Source organism: Lithobates pipiens, unplaced genomic scaffold, assembly GCF_037356315.1.
Source record: "Lithobates pipiens isolate NorthernLeopardFrog02 unplaced genomic scaffold, aLitPip1_a1.2 Scaffold_13, whole genome shotgun sequence".
NCBI classification, from domain to species: Eukaryota; Metazoa; Chordata; class Amphibia; order Anura; family Ranidae; genus Lithobates; species Lithobates pipiens.
Genome location: NW_027507718.1, coordinates 175,857,288 through 175,880,254, shown reverse-complemented (window position 1 = coordinate 175,880,254; position 22,967 = coordinate 175,857,288). Strand labels below are relative to the sequence as shown.

The 22,967-nt window shown below is 43.0% G+C and overlaps 1 protein-coding gene across 6 annotated transcripts in view; it reads right to left on the bottom strand.

Moving 5' to 3' along the window:
- LOC143974467 (kelch-like ECH-associated protein 1A) overlaps positions 1-20,843 on the bottom strand; it is a 53,672-nt gene extending 32,829 nt beyond the window's left edge. Inside the window, exons 1-3 of one of the 6 annotated variants that reach the window (XM_077475909.1) lie at positions 20,699-20,843; positions 17,205-17,331; positions 2,672-3,340 (exon numbers count right to left, since the gene is read on the bottom strand). In XM_077475909.1, coding sequence (XP_077332035.1) covers positions 2,672-3,235 — 564 coding nt within the window. In that variant the 5' untranslated portion in view covers positions 3,236-3,340; positions 17,205-17,331; positions 20,699-20,843. Of the gene's footprint in view, positions 1-2,671; positions 3,341-15,844; positions 16,008-17,204; positions 17,698-20,685 lie in introns of those variants that run through there. The other 5 variants (XM_077475907.1, XM_077475908.1, XM_077475906.1 and 2 more) reach the window with 5 other exon arrangements.
- Positions 20,844-22,967: the final 2,124 nt, after the last annotated feature.

Here is a 22,967-nt window from a genome sequence, read left to right as displayed (position 1 = left end):
AATTCCTCCAGGACGCTGTAAAAGCCTCATTGCACGTTATCGCAAACGCTTGGTTGCAGTTGAGGCTGCTAAGGGTGGCCCAACCAGTTATTAGGTTTAGGGGGCAATCACTTTTTCACACAGGGCCATGATGGTTTGGATTTTTTTTCACCTTTAATAATAAACACCTTCATTTACAAATTGCATTTTGTGTTTACTTGTGTTGTCCTTGACTATTGTTTAAATTGGTTTGATGTTCCGAAACACTTAAGTGTGACAAACATGCAAAGGAACAGGAAATGAGGAAGGGGGCAAACACTTTTTCACACCACTGTATATTACTATCTAAACCTGATTAGGATATATATTTGTGGGAGATTAGCTCCTGGGTATCACCCTTTCTGGAAATCTGGCGGGTTGCCAGGTTTATTTAGTAGAGGTTTGCAAAGTCAGAAAAACAAACAAGAAGCAGTAAAGTAAATCCTTGCCATCAGGCGCTAAACTAAACAGTATACTCCTCGTTATACGGCGTGGGGCTGGTCCCCATTACCCACAAAACATGTGATAAAGCAAACATTTTAAAATCCAAACAGAGCTCCTCTCTCTCAGATTGCCTTCTGAGTCTCAGGCCAGAGCTCTGCTGTGCTCTCTTCCTGCTCATTTAAAGTCCACCTGAGCGTGGACTCAAGTGGACCACAACATCCGGGCCGGAACCAAGGCTGCCAAGGAGGCTGGAAAAACCCAGGCCATATTCCGGTTCAGTCTCTTACAATAGAACGCATGCAAGATGTAATATACTGATTATGCATTACCTCACCTTGCATACCGTCACTATATATATATATATATATATACACATATATACATACATTTTCATATTTACATATATATGGTAAAATTATATACTGATATTTTACATTCTATTAAATTGATCACCTGTATTTTTCTTACGGTGGTCATGTTATCTTTTTTAAACAAGAAATCTATATCAAAGTTTTTTTATTACAGCACATTGTAATCAGGAGATATTGATTTGTTGTTTTTTTTCAGTTTTTTCTATACACTAGTGATGAGAGGCAGTTCCCCCAAAATGCTTAGGCTTTACTTACCACTTGTGAGCAAAGAACTCCAACAAGCTTGAATGCAACCACAAACGTGACAAACATTTATACTGGGCATGCCTCTACACTCTTTTTTGAGCATATCTCAGTGCCACACACTGATTGAAAATCGAACCAGCTGAATTTAGATCAGTGACTGTAGTGACCTTCCATAAATCTTGACTTCCCCAATCTTGCAAAGAAGTAATTATCACAAAAATTCACAGGACGATGCATGAAGGCTGTGTGACCATACTGGTGCCCATGCAATTCACCAGAATCCACAATCCCAGGTAAAGCTGGCCATACAAAAAAAAAACAATGAACAGATTCCTGCATCCACACAAATGAGGTGGCTGGAGGAATCCCCCCACCCCTTCTCAAGACATTATATTCTGACAGTGGGACTTTGTGCTGTCAGAATACATTGATCAGTGGTTGCAGCTGCTGATAGAGAAAAGTTTTCCAGTCTTTCCACTTGACAAAAGTCGATCTAAGGATTGAGTTCTGTCAAAAAAGGGACAGCCACACAGGGATCTAACATGTGCAAACAGCCTAATTTCGATCCATCTGTGGGCAGCTTTAGTAATGTTTTTGTTGCTAATGTTTTTTCATTTTATTTAGACCCAGAGATTTTTCATGGGGCAGGAGTAGGTGTACATTTTTATTGATTAGACCATGCACACATGGTAAAGCAGTCTCTGTAGTATGTACTGTAGACTCCAAATAGATCTGAGGAAAAAGTGTAAGCTTTGAAACGTGTCATCTGACACGCCCACGCGTCACTTCCGGTACACGGAATCCATTGAGCCATGCATTCCACGCTAGTTTATCCTTCCGATTCTGGGTCTCTGGCATTCCCGAGGATGCATAGCGTGCAGCCGAGTTTTACACCCAGGTCCCCCTGTATCTCCATCTGGCTTGCCTAGGGACACACGGCATTCACCTAAAGCAAGACTTACAGGTCATCTTGCATTTCCATCTTGGCAGACCATCCAGACTCTGCTGGGACGCCTCCACTGATGCAGCCCTGGGCCATATAAGTGAACATGGACTTCACTACATATGTTTACATGCCTGATTCTCACTCATAAGTTGTGAGTAGCCATTTGGCCACCTTTTATTTCTTCATTAAAATTATTCCATACATACTGCACTTAGATTGGTGCACCTTGTCTCTCTTCTATTTGTTTTCCAGAGTTTTTGTTTCAACTCCCAAGGGAGCTGCCACTGGTGCTAGTTATTTTATATACCCCCCCCCCCAACCCCACTACTTATTGCATTATTACAGGATTATTTTACATTTATACATATACATATATATGATTTCTTGGTATATTATATATACCGATTTAACTTTGATTGCTCCTATAATGTTTGGTTAGTCGTTGCGCCAGCTCTCCCTTTACTGTAGATTCCAACCTTTGTGTTTGCAATTACTTCTCAAACTACGACTGCGACAATGTAACCAGACAGAAATTTTGATTTGACAAACTTATGCTAAATGTTCATGTATTTGCAAATAATATTTTATTAATAATATTGTTTATGATAATTTTACATGATACAACCAACAAAAAAAAACCACTTACCTCACTAAAGTGCTTATTGATGTATTCTCGTCCTTCTTTATATAGCTCCGTGCAACCAATCTGCTCTGCAAAGTTTGATATCCCAATGACATTACTAGCATCCAGGTGTTTGACAAGAAAGTCACTGCATGCTTTGGATACATCTTCCATCTGGTATCTCGTAGCAGCCAGAAGTACATGCAAGACACACTTCTCTCCAACTGTTATTCTCGATGAGTATGCAAATTCTATCAACCTCTGCATTACTAAAGGACACATGTCTTTGATGGTGATTTCCTTGGCCTGACATTCACGAAAATTATTGGAAAACATTGCCCTGAAAAAGGGGCTACAGCTAGCAAGTACAACCCTATGTGCGGGGAAGTCCTCTTCTTGACCATTGCAGTTAACTTTTATTAGGACATCACACAACTGGTTATTCCTCCTGAGTTCATCCATCTTCTCAAAAGCTTTGGAAGCGTGATTTTCAATTGTGTAATCGAGGTAGCCATGTCCTTTCATAGAAGGGACAGCAATGGTTTCTGAGTGCTTTAGGCTGGCCTTCTTCTTTCTTGAACATAACATTCTCGGGATTACAGTTCTTCTCAGAAGAATTTTTAATTTTGAATTGGATTTTTTACATAGCTTTCAAAGGAACATAGTCCAAATTCAAGAACGACTTGGCAAGCCCTTTAAAACATTTAAAAAATATGTATTAGCAAAAACAAAATCTAAAGGTAATATTAAACAAAATGTAAAAGGTCCAAAACAAATATTAACATTATAGAAATTACAAACGGCAAATAAAACTGGCCCAAAGTACCTGACTTGTAAATACAATGTGCATTAACGGAATATATCCCATGGTAAACCGCGGCAATTCTCTACTAACAGTTCTCAAAATAACTTGTAAGCCTTCAGGGGAATTTGCCAGCAGGAGCTCTCCAAAATGCTAAAACTGTGTTTATACACAGTGTTGGCACCAGGAGTATTAACTTTTAGTTTTTTTTTAAGGGGGTTGTCAGCAGGGGGAACTTATGTGTCACCTTCCCTAGGGAACTGGTTTGAGGGGTCCCTGACAAGTTCACCAGTTTGTGAAGGTAAGAGATGTGTCATAAATAAAAACACCACACAGTTTTGAAAATACTTTATCAATGGTAATTTTACTAATATTAACTTTCCAGATTTCAGTGTCCCTCGTCGGCCTATGTCCCCTCCATCAGAAACCTTGACCGATGAGGGGGATACTGCCAGAGGCATGATTTTCCTGTGCTCTCCATAGACAATCACTGCAGTTTTTAATAGAAAAGCAATGAATTGTCAGTAAAACCAAAAAAATTATATATATTTTTTGCTATACAAACTAAAACATACTGAACATTTTGGGGAAAAAAACGTTTTTTTTTCATTACTGTTTTAAAATTTTTGTCAATAAATAATCTTTCTTTTTAAAATTAAACATATTCTGCTACATGTATTTGGTAAAAATAAGCCAAATCAGTGTATATTACTCTGTAAAAATTATAAAGTCTACAAACGATCGTATATATACAATATCTCACAAAAGTGAGTACACCCCTCACATTTTTTAAATATTTGATAATATATTTTCATGTGACAACACTGAAGAAATTACATTTTGCTACAATGTAAAGTAGTGAGTGTACAGCTTGTATAACAGTGTAAATTTGCTGTCCCCTCAAAATAATTCAACACACAGCCATTATTGATAAAGAAGTGTAGATGTAGCGCTATTCCTTTTTTAGTTAGAATTAATGATAATGGATATCAACCAAGTGTTATGAAGCTGCACTTGCTGCAGAATCCTGTGTGAAAAACCTTTTTAAAGTGAAAAATAAATAAATTAATTAAATAAGAATAATAAATGCTATTGTGTTGCACCCTCTGCCTCATATAGGGTTGCAATGAAAAGGGGTGTTCTAAAGTTGTTGTATGTCCTGCCTGATGAAATTAGGCCTTAATATGAAAGTAAAAACAGAGTGAGATTACTTACTTGCTAAAGTGTGTTACACCCTCTGTAATATGGGGGGTGTGAAAAAAATGGGGAAAAAATGTATAGTGTATAGTATAATGTTAGTGGTATAGTTATGTGTGTAATCCTATTGTATGCCAATATGTGTGTTTAACCCTCTGTTACAGTGCATAAACATGCGATCATAAACAGATATACGGCAAAACAGAATAACAAAAAAAATTATATATAGAATATAAAATGTGTACCCCACTGTATAAAACAGAGGTAGACGTGAAAAAGCAAGTTCAAAACAATATATAATTAGTCCAATGATGAATGAATAAATAAAGTGACTTGTGCTCAAAAACAATGTCCAGTGCCTGATCAGAAAAATAATGTTTTTCCTTTTTAAGTGGCAATGGTGCTGGTGATATTATCCATGCTGGTAGTATAATTGCACTCACCAGAAGGCCTTACCCCCCCCGCCCCCACCAGGGGCACTGCACGTTCACAGTGTAAGCCACTGTGTAGCTCTCTGAAACCAGCTGGGCAATCTGTAAGTCACTTACTGGCGTCCCACCAAGTTTTCACATAGAAAAGAGAGGCGTGCCCATAGCGTGATATTGTTTTCAAATTATTTATTTGTGGGTAAGATATAAGATTATACTCACATTTTGATTAAAATTAACATGCACAAATGAAAATAGAGCAAGCACCGGGTGAAACAAACAATCGCGACCCTGACCGGAAGTGACGCAAAGACATACTGTAACTCTGCCCTGCACATTTCGTCATTCAAGACGTCATCTGGAGCGTCCATCTTGCTACACCTCCCGTCCTTTTATAGGGTGTAGTGTCCCTAATGAGCTTGCGCTAAAAACTACAGTGGCCATTTTTGATTGGATTTTGCAAACTGAAGATCGTACATTTTTGGTGTCATTTCGGAATCATTTTAAAGACAGAAGTCTGTCCTATAGTAATTTCACTATTGGCACCCCTGGATAGATTTGTAATTGGATCCCTAATTACTGTCATCCTATATGAAATAAGAGAACATATGGCAAAACCTTATGCTATGAAAATAGTAGTTGCATTCGTTATTAAGGTGCATACAATGAACTAATTTTGGCCAGTTGTAATGCTAACAGGGTCACTACTAGTGATGGACGAACTTCCGACGGGACGTTTCGCGAAAGCGAAATGCGAACGGACCCAAACGTTCGCGAAACCGAACGTTCGCCGCGGGCCCCATTGACTTCAATGGGAGGCGAACTTTGCAAACCTTCATGTCGAATTTGCGGCCACGTGGTAATTATTAGGGGGTAAAACGTAGTCCCACCATCTGGACAATGACATAATACATGTATGAGGTGAATTTGGGATCGATAACTACAAGCATTTTTATTTTATTTGGGAAATTGTTCTAACAATTCAGGACTATGGAGCTAATGAAGGCAATGGAGGAGAGGGAAGGTCAGGGACCAGGGTAGGCAAAGAAGAGGGTGCAGCAGATGATCACCAGCAGCGTGACATACCGGAATGACACATGCACCGTGATAGAGGCATCTGACAGCAGCACCGTAATACAGAGCACTGACAGCAGCACCGTGACATACAGCGCTGACAGCAGCACCGTGACATACAGCGCTGACAGCAGCACCGTGACATACAGCGCTGACAGCAGCACCGTGACATACAGCGCTGACAGCAGCACCGTGACATACAGCGCTGACAGCAGCACCGTGACATACAGCGCTGACAGCAGCACCGTGACATACAGCGCTGACAGCAGCACCGTGACATACAGCGCTGACAGCAGCACCGTGACATACAGCACTGACAGCAGCACCGTAAGCAGCCCCAGGAGGAAGTCAGCACAGCACAGGGATGGTGTGATCCCCTCATAATAAGAACCCCCAGGAGGAAGTCAGCACAGCACAGGGATAGTGTGATCCCTTCATAATAAGAACCCCCAGGAGGAAGTCAGCACAGCACAGGGATATCATAAGCAGCCCCAGTAGAAATATGACACCGCTCAACCTCTTCAAAGAGGAGGGTAGGGGCATATAGTACGGTGTGCTTTTTTGGGTCAAGGAAGTGAGCCAAATGAATTAAGAAGGTCTGTGTGCTTGATTAAAAAAATAGTTTATAGACATATACATGGTCTACTGGTCACATGTGTTGAATTCCTCCGAGATCCATGCCTCATTCATTTTTAGAAATGTGAGGTAGTTAACACTGTCGTGAGCTAGGCGAGTACGCTTATCGGTCACAATCCCCCCTGCTGCGCTGAACGTCCTTTCGGACAGGACACTGGATGAGGGGCAAGCCAACAGTTCGATTGCAAATTGGGCAAGCTCTGGCCAGAGGTCAAGCCTGCCCACCCAGTAGTCTAGGGGTTCATCACTCCTCAGAGCGTCCACATCGGCCGTTAACCCAATGTAGTCGGACACCTGACGGTCTAGGCGTTCCCTGATGCTGGATCCGGATGACACCTGTCGATGGGTCGGCTGAAAGAATGACCTCATATCCGAAGTCACCAACACATCTTCAAACCGGCCTCTTCTTGCAGGCGCTGTTGGATTGGTACCCGCAAATCCTTCTCTGGGAGTGGGAATTGCTCCTCTGCCAGCGCACGCAAAAGCAGAATGCAGCATTTCTCGAAGCAAGGCCTGGAAGTGCTGCATTCTGACAGCCCTCTGCGACGGCGGTAACATTTCCGCCATTTTGTGTTTGTACCGGGGGTCTAAGTACGTTGCCACCCAGTACTGGTCCTTGACCCTCATGCTTTTTATACGGGGGTCCCTATTAAAACACTGGAGCATGAAGGCCCCCATTTGCACTAAAGTGGAAGCGGTGTGGTGGCCTGGCTCCTGCTCATCATCCAGGATAATGTCGTCCTCTTCATTCTCCTCTCCCCATCCTCGCACAACAGGGATCCCAGAAAGGTTTAAAGCATGCTCTTCTTGCTCCTGCTCATCCGCCCCGGCACCATCCTCCTCTGACTCCTCATCAGACTCCTGTTGTTGACTTGTCTCAGATAGAGTAGCCCCCCCTGGGAATTCATCCAGCATTGCGACTTCCTCATCTTCCCGCTCCTGCTCCTCCACAGCCTGATCAATGACACGACGCAATGCACGCTCCAGAAAGAAGGCATAAGGTACCATGTCACTGATGGCGCCATGGCTGCGACTGACCAGTTTGGTGATCTCCTCAAATGGCCGCAGAAGTCTGCATGTGTCGCGCATGAGCAGCCACTGGCGCGGTGAAAAAAAACCCAGCTCCCCAGAACCGTTTCTTTCGCAGAGTTCATACAGGTAGACGTTAACTGCACGTTTCTGCTGGAGCAGCCTATCAAGCATATAGAAGGTTGAGTTCCATCGCGTCGGGCAATCGCAAATAAGACGTCTGACCGGCAGATGGTGTCGCCGCTGAATGTCAGCAAGGCGAGCCATGGCCGTGTAAGATCTTCTGAAATGGGCCGAGATTTTCCTTGCCTGCCGCAAGATGTCCTGGACCCCAGGGTATTTGACAAGGAATCGCTGCACGACCAAGTTTAAGACGTGTGCCATGCACGGCACGTGCGTGATTTTGCCCTGTTTCAATGCGCTAAGCAGATTGGCACCGTTGTCACACACCACTTTACCAACTGTCAAATTGAGCGGTGTTAGCCACTCATCTGCCTGTGAACGCAAAGCTGAAAGGAGTGCCGGGCCAGTGTGGCTCTTTGCTTCCAGGCACAACAGACGCAGCACGGCATGGCAACGTCTCACCTGGCATGTGGAATAGGTTCTGGGGAGCTTGGGCGGTGCAGCGGAAGAGACGCTAGCAGCGGAAAAGGAGGAGGCAGCTGAGGAGGAGAGGGAGGAGGATGGAGTAGGAGGAGGAGAAGAAGAGTCAGGCCTGTATGCAATCCGTGGCGGTAAAACCAAATCTACACGGGTGCCACGGGTTACATGCTTGACGGCCGTCAGAAGGTTCACCCAGTGGGCAGTAAAACTGATATACCTTCCCTGCCCGTGTTTGCTAGACCACGTGTCTGTGGTCAGATGTATCTTGGCACCGACACTGTGTGCCAGAGATACATTCACTTGCCGCTGAACATGGCCATATAGCTCTGGGATGCCCTTCTCTGAGAAATACTTCCTTCCTGGGACCTTCCATTGTGGTGTTCCAATGGCCACAAATTTGCGAAAGGCCTCCGAGTCCACCAGTTTATATGGCAGTAGTTGGCGGGCTATGAGTTCTGACAAGCCAGCCGCCAACCGTTGGGCAAGAGGGTTATCCGGCGTCATCATTTTTTTACGCTCAAACATTAGGCCCACGGAAGCCTGCCTTTTTGCAGAAAAATGTGAGCTTGGCGTGATGGAAGGTGGAGTGGAGGACAATTGTGAGGAGAGAGGAGAAGGAGAAGTAGAAGACGAGGCTGGACGGTGAGAGCCTGCAGTGTGGCTTTGTGTGTTCCGTTGCTCCCACTGGGCTCGGTGATGGCTGCTCATGTGCCTTCTTAAGGCGGTCGTCCCTAGGTGAGTATTGGGCTTACCGCGACTAACGCGTTGACTGCAAAGATTGCAGATGGCAACGCTATTGTCAGCAGCGGACACGTTAAAAAAAGCCCACACTGCGGAGCCATGTGCCGGTGTCCTGGGAGCGCCAGATGTGACCGTACATGGTCGATGACTCGCTCCTGATACATTTGCAGTCTGCTTTGTCCCTCCTGTGCAATGTAAGTTATTCCTGCTTCTCCTCCCTATCTGCTGGTCCATATCTCCCTCTGAACTCCCCTCCTCTTCCTCTCTTGTGGGCACCCACGTGACATCACTAGACACGTCATCATCAACGTCACCTTCCCCACCGCTATAAGTAGAGATCTCGGAGTAGGCAGCAACACCGGGGACCAACCTCCTCCTTGGGCTGATCTGGGTACTGTCGTCAGACTGCTGAGTAGCGCTTGTTGCTACCTCCTCTTCCTGATCCAATACCAAGAGTGGCTGCGCATCAGAAATGTCCTCTTGATATGGATCGGAAAATAATTCCAGTGACTCAAGCGGAAGGTATGTGGTGGTGGTGGTGGTGGTCGTGTTGTTGGTGGTAGTGTCTTTGGGGGTGCACATAGCAGAGAGTGAAGAAGAGGGTGCAGATCGAGAGGATGAGGAGGGTGCAGAAGAGTAAGGCTGAGCGAGCCACTCAACCAAGTCTGGTGCATCCTTTAAAGTAATTGAACGCACCTTCTGCAACTTCCCACTTTGGCTCAAGCCTGTTGCTCCTGCCCTACCCCTACCACCCCTGCGGAAGGGCCTGCCTCTTCCTCTGCCTGTCATTTTTTAAATGACCCTGTGACAAAACTCTTAGTCCCTATACCGATGAAGGACTGCTGCAGTATAGGGCAGCAGTCAGCAGTGGTGCACGTCAACCCTATCTATTGTGGACCGATAGCGGTCCTTACAGAACAGCAGACTGTACCGCACTCAAGCCTATGTACCGTAGCACCCTATACCAAGTTACCAGTCCTTATAAGAACTTTTGTGGACCAAGCAGGTTGTGTATTAGTGTTTAGCAGACTGTACGTCAGTCCCTATACCGCTGAAGGACTGCTGCAGTATAGGGCAGCGGTCAGCAGTGGTGCACGTCAACCCTATCTATTGTGGACCGATAGCGGTCCTTACAGAACAGCAGACTGTACCGCACTCAAGCCTATGTACCGTAGCACCCTATACCAAGTTACCAGTCCTTATAAGAACTTTTGTGGAACAAGCAGGTTGTGTGTTAGTGATTAGCAGACTGTACGTCAGTCCCTATACCGCTGAAGGACTGCTGCAGTATAGGTGAGCGGTCAGCAGTGGTGCACGTCAACCCTATCTATTGTGGACCTATAGCGGTCCTTACAGAACAGCAGACTGTACCGCACTCAAGCCTATGTACCGTAGCACCCTATACCAAGTTACCAGTCCTTATAAGAACTTTTGTGGACCAAGCAGGTTGTGTATTAGTGTTTAGCAGACTGTACGTCAGTCCCTATACCGCTGAAGGACTGCTGCAGTATAGGGCAGCGGTCAGCAGTGGTGCACGTCAACCCTATCTATTGTGGACCGATAGCGGTCCTTACAGAACAGCAGACTGTACCGCACTCAAGCCTATGTACCGTAGCACCCTATACCAAGTTACCAGTCCTTATAAGAACTTTTGTGGAACAAGCAGGTTGTGTGTTAGTGATTAGCAGACTGTACGTCAGTCCCTATACCGCTGAAGGACTGCTGCAGTATAGGGCAGCGGTCAGCAGTGGTGCACGTCAACCCTATCTATTGTGGACCGATAGCGGTCCTTACAGAACAGCAGACTGTACCGCACTCAAGCCTATGTACCGTAGCACCCTATACCAAGTTACCAGTCCTTATAAGAACTTTTGTGGAACAAGCAGGTTGTGTGTTAGTGATTAGCAGACTGTACGTCAGTCCCTATACCGCTGAAGGACTGCTGCAGTATAGGGCAGCGGTCAGCAGTGGTGCACGTCAACCCTATCTATTGTGGACCGATAGCGGTCCTTACAGAACAGCAGACTGTACCGCACTCAAGCCTATGTACCGTAGCACCCTATACCAAGTTACCAGTCCTTATAAGAACTTTTGTGGAACAAGTGAGTTGTGAATGTTTAGCAGACTGCAGCAGAAGGGCAGCAGTCAAGTATAATATCCTTTCTATATTTGGAAGAAAGAATATTATACATGTACAAGCCTATTACTGTACCACTGATACCAGTCCTGAAAAGAACCTTTGTGGAACTAATAATAACAGCAAGTCTTTAAAATTACCCTCACTGCCTGACAACACTGCTTCCTTCCTGTCCCTATACAAATTGGCAAAAAAAGAGAACGATTAGTGGTTACTGGAACAGCTCTTTTGTGGACCTTGATAGTAACAGCTAATGATGATGATGATGATGATGATGATGAAAGACTAATCTGGCTGTCCCTGTAGCATACACCGTCCTTTCCCTTTCTCTAAACTAACAAAAGACACTCAGGCTGCTGCAAGAATCAGCAGCACAGCAAACCTATCAACACCTAACACCTATACCAGTCCTGAAAAGAACTTTTGTGTACCAAATAGCTAGTGGTTTATCTCTCCCTACTCCACACAGGAACCTGTCCCTATCGTAACAGAAGAAAGAATGTAAAATGGCCACCGGATCGGGTGTATTTATAGGTTAGGGGGAATGTCCAAGTGTCCATGTGCTGTCATGTCTCAATTGGCTGTCCTGTATCACATGATAAACGTGTCACCAAAGGTTAAAGTTCTTGTATACATTAAACACGTAAGTCCGCCGCGGCGAACGACGGAAAAAGGCGTTCGAACGTGCGGACCGCGAATGTCGGAAATTCGCCGCGAAACGACCGCCGGGCGAAACGTTCGTCCATCACTAGTCACTACACACTATAGGACCAAATACTGTTATACCTTCTGAAAGCATGTAAAAAACACATAAAAACATATGTATACATAAATATATAAATTATTGCCTAAACCGCTGGCAACAAAAGTGAGTACACCCCTAAGTGAAAATGTCCAAATTGGGCCCAAAGTGTCAGTATTTTGTATGGCCACCATTAATTTCCAGCACTGCCTTAACCCTATTGAGCATGGAGTTCACCAGAGCTTCACAGGTTGCCACTGGAGTCCTCTTCCACTCCTCCATGACGACATCACGGAGATGGTGGATGTTGAAGACATTGCACTCCTCCACCTTCCATTTGAGGATGCCCCACAGATGCTCAATAGGGTTTAGGTCTGGAGACATGCTTGGCCAGTCCATCACCTTTACCCTTAGCTTCTTTAGCAAGGCAGTAGTCTTCTTGGAGGTGTGTTTAGGGTCGATTATCTTGGAATACTGCCCTCTGGCCCAGTCTCTGAAGGGAGGGGATCTTGCTCTGCTTTAGTATGTCACGGTACATGTTGACATTCATGTTTCCCTCAATGAACTGTAGCTCCCCAGTGCTGGCAGCACTCATGCAGCTACAGACCATGACGCTCCCACCACCATGCTTGATTGTAGGCAAGACACACTTGTCTTTGTACTCCTCACCTTGTTGCCACCACACACGCTTGACACCATCTGAACCAAATGCGTTTATCTGGGTCTCATCAGACCACAGAACATGGTTCCAGTAATACATGTCCTTAGTCTCCTTGTCTTCAGCAAACTGTTTGCAGGCTTTCTTGTGCATCATCTTTAGAAGAGGCTTCCTTCTGGGACGACAGCCATTCAGGCCAATTTGATGCAGTGTGTGGCGTATGGTCTGAGCACTGACAGGCTGACCCCCCACCCCTTCAACCTCTGCAGCAATGCTGGCAGCACTCATAAGTCTATTTCCCAGAGACAACCTCTGGATATGACGCTGAGAACGTGCACTCAACTTCTTTGGTCGACCATTGCGAGGTCTGTTCTGAGTGGAACCTGTCCTGTTAAACTACTGTATGGTCTTGGCCACAGGGCTGCAGCTCAATTTCAAGGTCATGGCAATCTTCTTATAGCCTAGGTCATCTTTATGTAGAGCAACAATTCTTTTTTTAGATCTTTTTTAGATCTTCTAGTTCTTTGCCATGAGGTGCCATGTTGAACTTCCAGTGACCAGTATGAGAGAGCGATAACACTAAATTTAACACACCTGTTCCCTATTCACACCTGAGACCTTGTAACACTAACAAATCACATGACACCGGGGAGGGAAAATGGCTAATTTAGGCCCAATTTGGACATTTTGACCTAGGAGTGCACTCACTTTTATTGCCATTGATTTATTATTATTATTATTATTATTATTTATGCAGAACTTTACAATGTATAGGGGGGACAACACAATTACAGTACAATACAAAAGGTACAGGAGAGCCCGGCTCGTAGAGCTTATATTCTAAAGGGAGGGGGTGGTGGTACAAAAGGTAATAGCTGCAGAGAATGATTTGATGGGGGTGGCTCGGGGACAGTTAGGTGGGTGTGGGATAGGCTTCCCTGAATAAATGAGTTTTCAGGGAACTCCTAAAGGTGGACAGGGTAGGGGCTGATCGGACAGACTGGGGCAGGGAGATTTAGACAATAATGGCTGTGTGCGGACAGAACATTTACACTGTTATACAAGCTGTACACTCACTTCTTTACATTGTAGCAAAGTGCAATTTCTTCAGTGTTGTCACATCAAAAGATAGATAAATATTTACAAAATGTGAGAGGTTTACTCAGTTTTGTGAGATATATATATAGATCTAGATCTATCTATCTATCTATCTATCTATCTATCTATCTATCTATCTATCTATCTATCTATCTATCTATCTATCTATCTATCTATATATATATATATATATATATATATATATATATATATATATATATATATCTGTCTATCGATCTATCTATCTATCTATATATCTATATATATTTGAAAATGTATTATTCCTGATTTACTAATGAAATCAATTTTTTTTTGAGGCTCTAAAATTCCAGCACAGTACAAATACCCCCAAAATAACCCATTTGTGGATTGTAGACACCCCAAGGTATTTAGTTAAAGGCATCTTGAGGGGTTTTTTCAGTTGTAAATGTTTGTCACAGTTTTTTTGAAAAATAATGAAACTAAATAAAATTTGTTTTGTCTTGACAATATTTTTTTCATTCAGAGCACTACAGCCTCACCATATAAATGATGCATTGATCAGGTACACAGATCACAGTATTTATTTTAAAAATTATAATTGTTTTAAATTTTCTTTCTCCTTTTATATATTTTCTTATTATTTTTTTTTTATAGTCTGTCACCAGAGGAGTACAATGTCACCATAGTAACACCATACTGCTCTGGAGAGATGATTTTTTTTTCTTTTTACTCTATGATTGCTTATTGTAGTGACGATCACTGTAAAAGCAATCATTTTTACTTTGTGAATGGCATCCATTTATGTATCATTGTGTACTAATGTGATACCGATGATTGGCCACAATTATTACATGGTACAAGTCTGCTGTAATTTGCCCTGTACCATGCGATCACCGTGACCAATCTCAGAGATCATCACAATAGTACACAATGGATTTGAATGAAAGCCATTGTTTACAACTGACATGTGGTTGCTGTGACTGCTCACAGTGATCACATGGTACCAGGGCTGCACAAAGTGGCTCGGTACAATAATCTGTGTTCAGACCACTGGATCACCAAACACAGTGGGTCACAAGCCATGCCACTGTGCAGCCCCTAGGGGCACGACTGGGAGGACGTCATATGATGCCCACCCAGGATAGCAGAGCTCCAGCCTGGCCATGTTATTACATTAGACCAGACGGATGATGTTTAGGATCTGTATAGTTTCTGTGACTATGGCCTGCAGTTAAAGTGATTGTAAAGCTTCCGGGGTTTTTTTTGTTAAAATAACAAACATGTCATACTTATCTTCTCTGTGCAATGGTTTTCCACAGAGCAATCTTAATCCTCCTGTTCTCAGGTCCACCACCAGTGCTCCTGGCTCCCCCACCCCCCAAGTGCCCCCATGCGGGCTCACTCCTGAGCCGGGCTGTTTGCGTCTATTCAGGCACACAGTCCGGCTCAGCCCCAGGCCCCTCACTCTCTGCTCACAAGTTTTGACTTACAGATATGTACAGTGCTGGACCGAAATTGGGTTCGGGTGAGTATTAAGGGGGGCTACAGGGGGTGAGCTGTACTTAAAAGGATAGCATAGACTTCATTAAGGTAAAAACATTTTTACCTTCACAACCACTTTAAGTAACACTTTACAAGGGGTGACAGAAATTGCCACTGGTCTGAAGGAGTCCCCAGAGTTAGAAACTAGTATATAACAAATATTGGCTGACCATTTAACCACTTCAATACTGGGCACTTTCACTCCCTCCCTGCCTGTGCCAATTTTCAGCTTTCAGCGCTGTCACACTTTGACAATTGCGCGGTCATGCAATGCTGTATGTAAACAAAATTTGTATCCTTTTGTTCACACAAATAGCGCTTTTGATGGTATTTAATCACCACTGAGTTTTTTATTCTTTGCAAAACAAAGAGAAAATTTTGAAGGAAAAAAAAAAAGTTTTTCATCCTTTTTGTTATAAACTTTTCTAAATAAGTAATTTTTCTCCTTCACTGATGTGAGCTGATGAAGGGGCACTAATATGCAGCACTGATGGGCACTGATAGGCGGCAATGATATGCAGCACTTACATATTTGTTGACGTTCAAACCAAGCATCAGAATGGGGAAGAAAGGGGATTTAAGTGACTTTGATTGGTTGTTGGTGCCACACGGGCTGGTCTGAGTATTTAAAAAACTGCTGATCTATTGGGATTTTCACGCAAAATCATCTCCATGGTTTACAGAGAATGGTCTGAAAAAGAGAAAATATCCAGTGAGTGTGTGGACAAAAATGCCTTGTTGATGTCAGAAGTTAGAGGAGAATGGGCAGACTGGTTCGAGATGATAGAAAGGCAATAGTAACTCAAATAACAACTCGTTACAACCAAGGTATGCAAGGTATGCACCAAGGTATTGAAGATGGGCTACAGCAGCAGAAGACCACACCGGCTGCCACTTCTGTCAGCTAAGAACAGGAAACTGAGGCTACAATTTGCACAGGCTCACCAAAATTGGACAATAGAAGTTTCGAAAAAACATTGCCTGGTCTATTGAGTCTCGATTTCAGCTGTGACATTCAGATGGTAAGGTCCGAATTTGGCATAGACAACATGAAAGCATGGATCCATCCTGCCTTGTATCAACAGTTCAGGCTGGTGGTGAAATGGTGTGGGGGATATTTTCTTGGCACACTTTGGGCCTCTTAGTACCAATTGAGCATCGTTTAAACACTACGGCCTACCTGAGTATTGTTGCTGACTATGTCCACCCCTTTATGACTACAGTGTACCCATCTTCTGATGGCTACTTCCAGCAGGATAATGCACCATGTCACAAAGCTTAAAACATGTTAAACTGGTTTCTTGAACAAGACATTGCGTTCACTGTACACCAATGGCACACTCACCAGATCTCAATAAAATACTGCACCTTTGGGATGTGGTGGAATGGAAGATTCGCATTATGGATGTGCAGCCGACAAATCTGCAACATTTTATCATGTTAATATGGACCACGATCTCTGAGGAATGTTTCCAACACCTTGTTGACTCTATGCCATGAAGAATTAAAGCAGTTCTGAAGGCAAAAGAGGGTCCAACCCAGTACTAGCAAGGTGTACCTAATAAAGTGGCCGATGAGTGTATATCAGTGTATTAATTGTATCGGTAAAATCAGCAGTGGGTCAGTGACAAAATCCTCCTTTCTGCGATGAAGGCCGTCTCTGACATGACGTGCAGCAGGCAGACTGGTAACCCCAAGCACATATCGGGTCACCTCCAGCCAGTTGTTAACCCTTGACACCCAGTAACCCATTCTTTTGTTTACAGCTAAAGTAAGTTTATTATATTGAAAGAATATATAAACATCTTATCAATTTTGTGCTAAAATATTAGAACAGGATAATTGTTACAGAATAAGTGGTTAGACAAAACACAAATATTACACATACCTGATCTTGCAGTTCCTGGGTGCAGAAATACTCAACTCTCCTTTGCGCGTCTGTAACAATGTTTTCACCTCCATTTCTTCAGATTGTTATGGCAATTGATCTTCACTTGTCACTATCCAGTTACTTCCTATGGTGACGTAAAAAAAAGCAACTTATGTAGAATTCAGAAATCCAAACCTCCAAGGAAAAAAAAAAAAAATTCAGGTTATGAAAAGGAAACCTGAAGCTGCAGCTAATTCAAACTCAGCCCACATTCTTGTCACCGCGTTTTCTATCTAATAATCAGAAGCCTAATTTGTCTGATCTTCTAATGGAAGAGCTTTTTGCCTGAAGCCGCCAGTGCCCGTAAAAGAGGCCAAAGGCCAAAAGCTTTTTGCTTGTTCTAGCAATGTCCAGCAGTTCTAGTTCAGTTTTCATACTGATGTTGCTTAGCAAGTCTACAAAGTCCCTCAGTTAATGCATTGTCATTCATACCAAGCTAACCTACTAGTGAATCATTGCAATGCTATGTTCATATGCAAAATAGGAGTTACCGTCTGTTTAACCCATGTCTTGCATTTGGCAGTCTGAAAAGAACCTTTGTTGAAGAGCATATGCACAGATCTGCACAAGTTATCATAACGCTGTCCTATGCTTGTTTTAGGAGGAGCATGTGCTTTGTACTATTTCTTCTATTTTATTATTTTTCTTTATTCTAATATGTAAACTGAATTCAATTTAAAGAAAGCTTCAGATATTCTAACTGGCTGTGCACAAAGCTAAAAAGACAAAGGTTACTTTCAATTGAACTCTATTGTGTTTCTAATAATCATGCACTAATGCTTCAAACACCTGGATTCAATGCTGGGTTCTGAGAAAAAAAAAAAAACACATACAAAAGCAGTTTATTACCGCAGAGTGCTATAATTTTAGGCTTCATTTATATTGGTGTAAAAAGTGTACTGATCTTCCTACACATTTTTTCTAGCACAAAAAAATACTTGCGAAAAATTATACTTTTTTTTTTTCTCCTTATACCTGCATCTGGCATACGTGTATACAGTGCCTTGCAAAAGTATTCACCCCCCTTGGCTTTTTGCCTATTTTTGTGACATTACAGACTTTAGTTCAATGTTTTTTTTTTTAAATCTGAATTATATGTGATGGATCAGAACACAATAGTTTAAGTTGGTGAAGTAAAATTAGAAAAATATATACATAAAACTATTTTTCAGAAATTAAAAACTGATAATTGGCATGTACTCACCACCTTTGTTATGACGCCCATAAAAAAGCTCTGGTGCAACCAATTACCTTCAGAAGTCACATAATTAGTGAAATGATGTGCACCTGTGTGCAATCTAAGTGTCACATGATCTGTCATTACATATACACACCTTTTTGAAAGGCCCCAGAGGCTGCAACACCTAAGCAAGAGGCACCACTAACCAAACACTGCCATGAAGACCAAGGAACTCTCCAGACAAGTAAGGGACAATGTTGTTGAGAAGTACAAGTCAGGGTTAGGTTATAAAAAAAATATCCAAATCTTTGATGATCCATAGGAGCACCATCAAATCTATCATAACCAAATGGAAAGAACATGGCACAACAGCAAACCTGCCAAGAGGCGGCCGCACACCAAAACTCACAGACCGGCAAGGGGGCATTAATCAGAGAGGCAGCTCAGAGACCTAAGATAACCCTGGAGGATCTGCAGAGTTCCACAGCAGAGACTGGAGTATCTGTACATAGGATGACAATAAGCCATATGCTCCATAGCATTGGGCTTTATGGCAGAGCGGCCAGAAAAAAGCCATTACTTTCAGCAAGAAATTTTGGCACATTTTGAGTTTGGGAAAAGGCACAATGTATGGAGGAAGGTGCTCTGGTCTGATGAGACTAAAATGTAACTTTTTGGCCATCAAAGAAAACGCTATGTCTGGCGCAAACCCAACACATCACCCAAATAACAACACCCCCACAGTGAAACGTGGTGGTGGCAGCATCATGCTGTGGGGTGTTTTTCAGCAGTCGGGACTGGGTAACTGCTCAGAGTTCAGATAAAGATGGATGGTGATAAATACAGGGATATTCTTGAGCAAAACCTGTACCACTCTGTGTGTGATTTGAGGCTAGGACGGAGGTTCACCTTCCAGCAGGACAATGACCCCAAACACACTGCTAAAGCAACACTTGAGTGGTTTAAGGGGAAACATGTAAATGTGTTAGCATGGCCTAGTCAAAGCCCAGACCTCAATCCAATAGAAAATCTGGGGTCAGACTTAAAGATTGCTGTTCACAAGCACAAACCATCCAACTTGAAGGAGCTGGAGCAGTTTTGCAAGGAGGAATGGGCAACAATCCCAGTGGTAAGATGTGGCAAGCTCATAGAGACTTATCCAAGCGACTTGTAGTGATAGCCGCAAAAGGTGGCTCTACAAAGTATTGACTTTAGGGGGTGAATAATTATGCACATTGACTTTTTCTGTTATTTTGTCATATTTGTTGTTTGCTTCACAATAAAAAAAAAAATAACATCTTCAAAGTTGTGGGCATGTTCTGTAAAAATAAATTATGCAAATCCTCAAGCAATCCATGTTAATTCCAGATTGTGAGGCAACAAAACACGAAAAATGCCAAGGGGGGGTTAATACTTTTGCAAGGCACTGTACAAACAGTGTGTCCTCAGATGCAGTTTTTTGATTTTTTATTACTGATCTTAACGCAGTGAATGTTTTTTTTTTACTGGCATGTGAATGAAGCCTAATAAATAGGTTTGAAAATGCAAAAAAGTACAGTATCCCAAATTCTCTACATACATTAAAACCTGTGTGAAATAAAACAATACCTAGTGTGTGTGTGTGTGTGTGTGTGTGTATATATATACATACACACACAGTAGTTGAAGACTTCCATATACTTATTTATAAAGGGGTCGATTTACTAAAGGCAAATAGACTGTGCACTTTGACTTTGAAAGCGCAGTTACACTATTTTGCTCAGAGCTTAGAAAATGTGGTAAAGCTCCACTGATTTACATCATCCAATCATGTGCAAGCAAAAATGTTTTTTTTTCTTTTCAATTTTTCTTGCTCCTGATTGGGTATTCTGCACAAAATTAGGCTTTGTCACATTTACTAAAGAAAACAAGTGCAGCTGCAGTCTATTTGCCTTTACTAAATCCACCCAATGGGTTTTTTTTACTAAAGGAAAATCCACTTTGCAAGTGCACTTGGAAGTAAAGTCGCTGTAGATCCGAGGGGGACATGTAAGGAAAATAAAAAACAGCATTTTAGCTTGCACATGATTGGATGATACAATCGGCAGAGCTTCCACTCATTTCAGATCTACTCCTTAGATTTAGAGCGACTGCACTTTCAAGTGCACTTGCAGTGCAAAGTGGATTTGCCTTTCGTAAATAACCCCCATTATGTCAGAAACATGGAATTATGCTTTAAGTGTGCCTATCTCTCCACCTACGCATGACAATAATACTTACAGTTTTTAAATACCTCTGTTGTAAAGAAAAGCTTGAATAGCCCTGCCTGAATACTTTTGTGAGCTTTGCTTTCTTCTCCCTCCCGCTTATTCTCCAGTAAGAGGTGGTTTGGGTTCAAAGCTATCAACAGCAGTTTACTACCCTCATTCTTCTGATGAGAATTGCAGCAATGACTCGACAGTTTTTAGAACGAGTGCAAATGTTACTGAAAATAGTTAATCTCCAGGCAACCACTGAGAAGCTGGCGAAAATGATAGCGTGTGCACTGCTCATGGTAATGTGCTTGCTAACTAATGCAATAACTAATTTAGTAATGCTAGCTTTTGAATAAAAAAAAAGTTGATAATGAATCATAAACATTGAAATTGTGTGTGCAAATTAAAATAAATTTTGTTACTCTTTATGAATATAAAAATAGGATTTATATACTGTACTCATCATAAAAGCCTAATCTTGGAGTACATGGATACAAAACATCTTTAACCTCTTCGCGCCTGCCCTATAGCCGAATGACAGCCGTAGAGCAGGCGCTTTCGTCCGGGTGGCCGTCCCTGGACGTCCTGTTGTTTACTTCCACAATGCGCGCCGCCGCGGGCGCGCATCGGGGAAGTTCTGTGTTTGCTGAGTCCCCCGGGGACAGGCAAACACAGATCGCTGTAAACGGCCAATCACATCGGCCGTTTACAGCGCGATCGGCGTGTCCAATGGGAGATGATCTCATATGTAAACATATGAGATCATCTCTCAGCGCCGCTCTCCCTCCTCACACAGACAGAGTGTGAGAGGGGAGAGATGAACGGTTGCAGCGGCCGTCAGTGTAAAAAAAAAAAAAGTCAAAAAAAGTGCCATCCTCCCCCAGTGCCATCCTCCCCCAGTGCTATCCTGCCCCAGTGCTATCCTGCTCCAGTGCCATCCTGCCCCAGTGCCATCCACCCCAGTGCCATCCTGCCCCAGTGCCATCCGCCCCAGTGCCATCCACCCCAGTGCCATCCACCCCAGTGCTACCTGCCCCCAGTGCCACCTGTTAGTGCTATCTGTCCCCAGTGCCACCTGTTGTCAGTGCCATTTGTCCCTAGTGCCATCTGTCATCAGTGCCACGTATAAGTGCCACCTGTCATCAGTGCCACGTGTCATCAGTGCCACATAGTGCCATCTGTCATTAGTGCCACGTATTAGTGCCATCTGTCATCAGTGCCACGTATCAGTGCCATTTGTCATCAGTGCCACCTGTCAGTGTCACGTGCCATCTGTTGTCAGTGTCACGTGTCATCAATGCCACTTAGTGCCATCTGTCATCAGTGTCACGCGTCATCGGTGCCACGTATTAGTGCCATCTGTCAGTGGTGCCACGTATTAGTGCCATCTGTCACCAGTGCCACGTATTAGTGCCACGTGTCTTCAGTGCCACGTATTAGTGCCACGTGTCATCAGTGCCACGTATAAGTGCCACGTGTCATCAGTGCCACATATTAGTGCCATCTGTCATCAGTGCCACATATTAGTGCCATCTGTCATCAGTGCCACGTGTCATCAGTGCCACGCATAAGTGTCATCATTGCCACGTATCAGTGCCATCTGTCATCAGTGTCACATGTCATTGTCCTGGTGCTCCAGGGCCTTCAAAAGTGTAATAAGTAGTCAACAAGTTAGATGTGTCATTTATGCTCCTAGAACACGTGGTGGCGCTCCCTGCATGTTGGGCCTCTCTATGTGGCCAGGCTGTGGAAAAGTCCCACACATGTGGTATTGCAATACTCAGGAGGAGTAGCAGAATTTTTTTGGGGGTGTCATTTGTGGTATACACATGCCATGTGAGAGAAATAACCTATTACAATGACAATTTTGTGGAGAAAAATAAAAAAATGAAAAATCTTAATTTTGCAAAGAATTGTGGGAAAAAAATTACAACATCAAAAAGCTCACTATGCCTCTTACTAAATACCTTGGAATGTCTACTTTCCACAAAGGGGTCATTTGGGGGGTATTTGTACTTTCTTGACTTGTTCGGGTCACAAGAAGCGAGATAGGCCACCAGTACATCAGATGTGATTAATTTTGTGCGATTCGCACCACAGCTTGTAGACTCTCTAACTTTCACAAAGACCAAATAATATCCACTAATTTGGGTTATTTTTACCAAAGATATGTAGCAGTATAAATTGTGGCCAAAATGTATGAAGAAAAATTAATAATTTGCATAATTCTGTCACAGAAACAAAGAAATATGCGTTTTTTTTCAAAATTTTCGGTCTTTTTTCATTTATAGCGCAAAAAATAAAAAC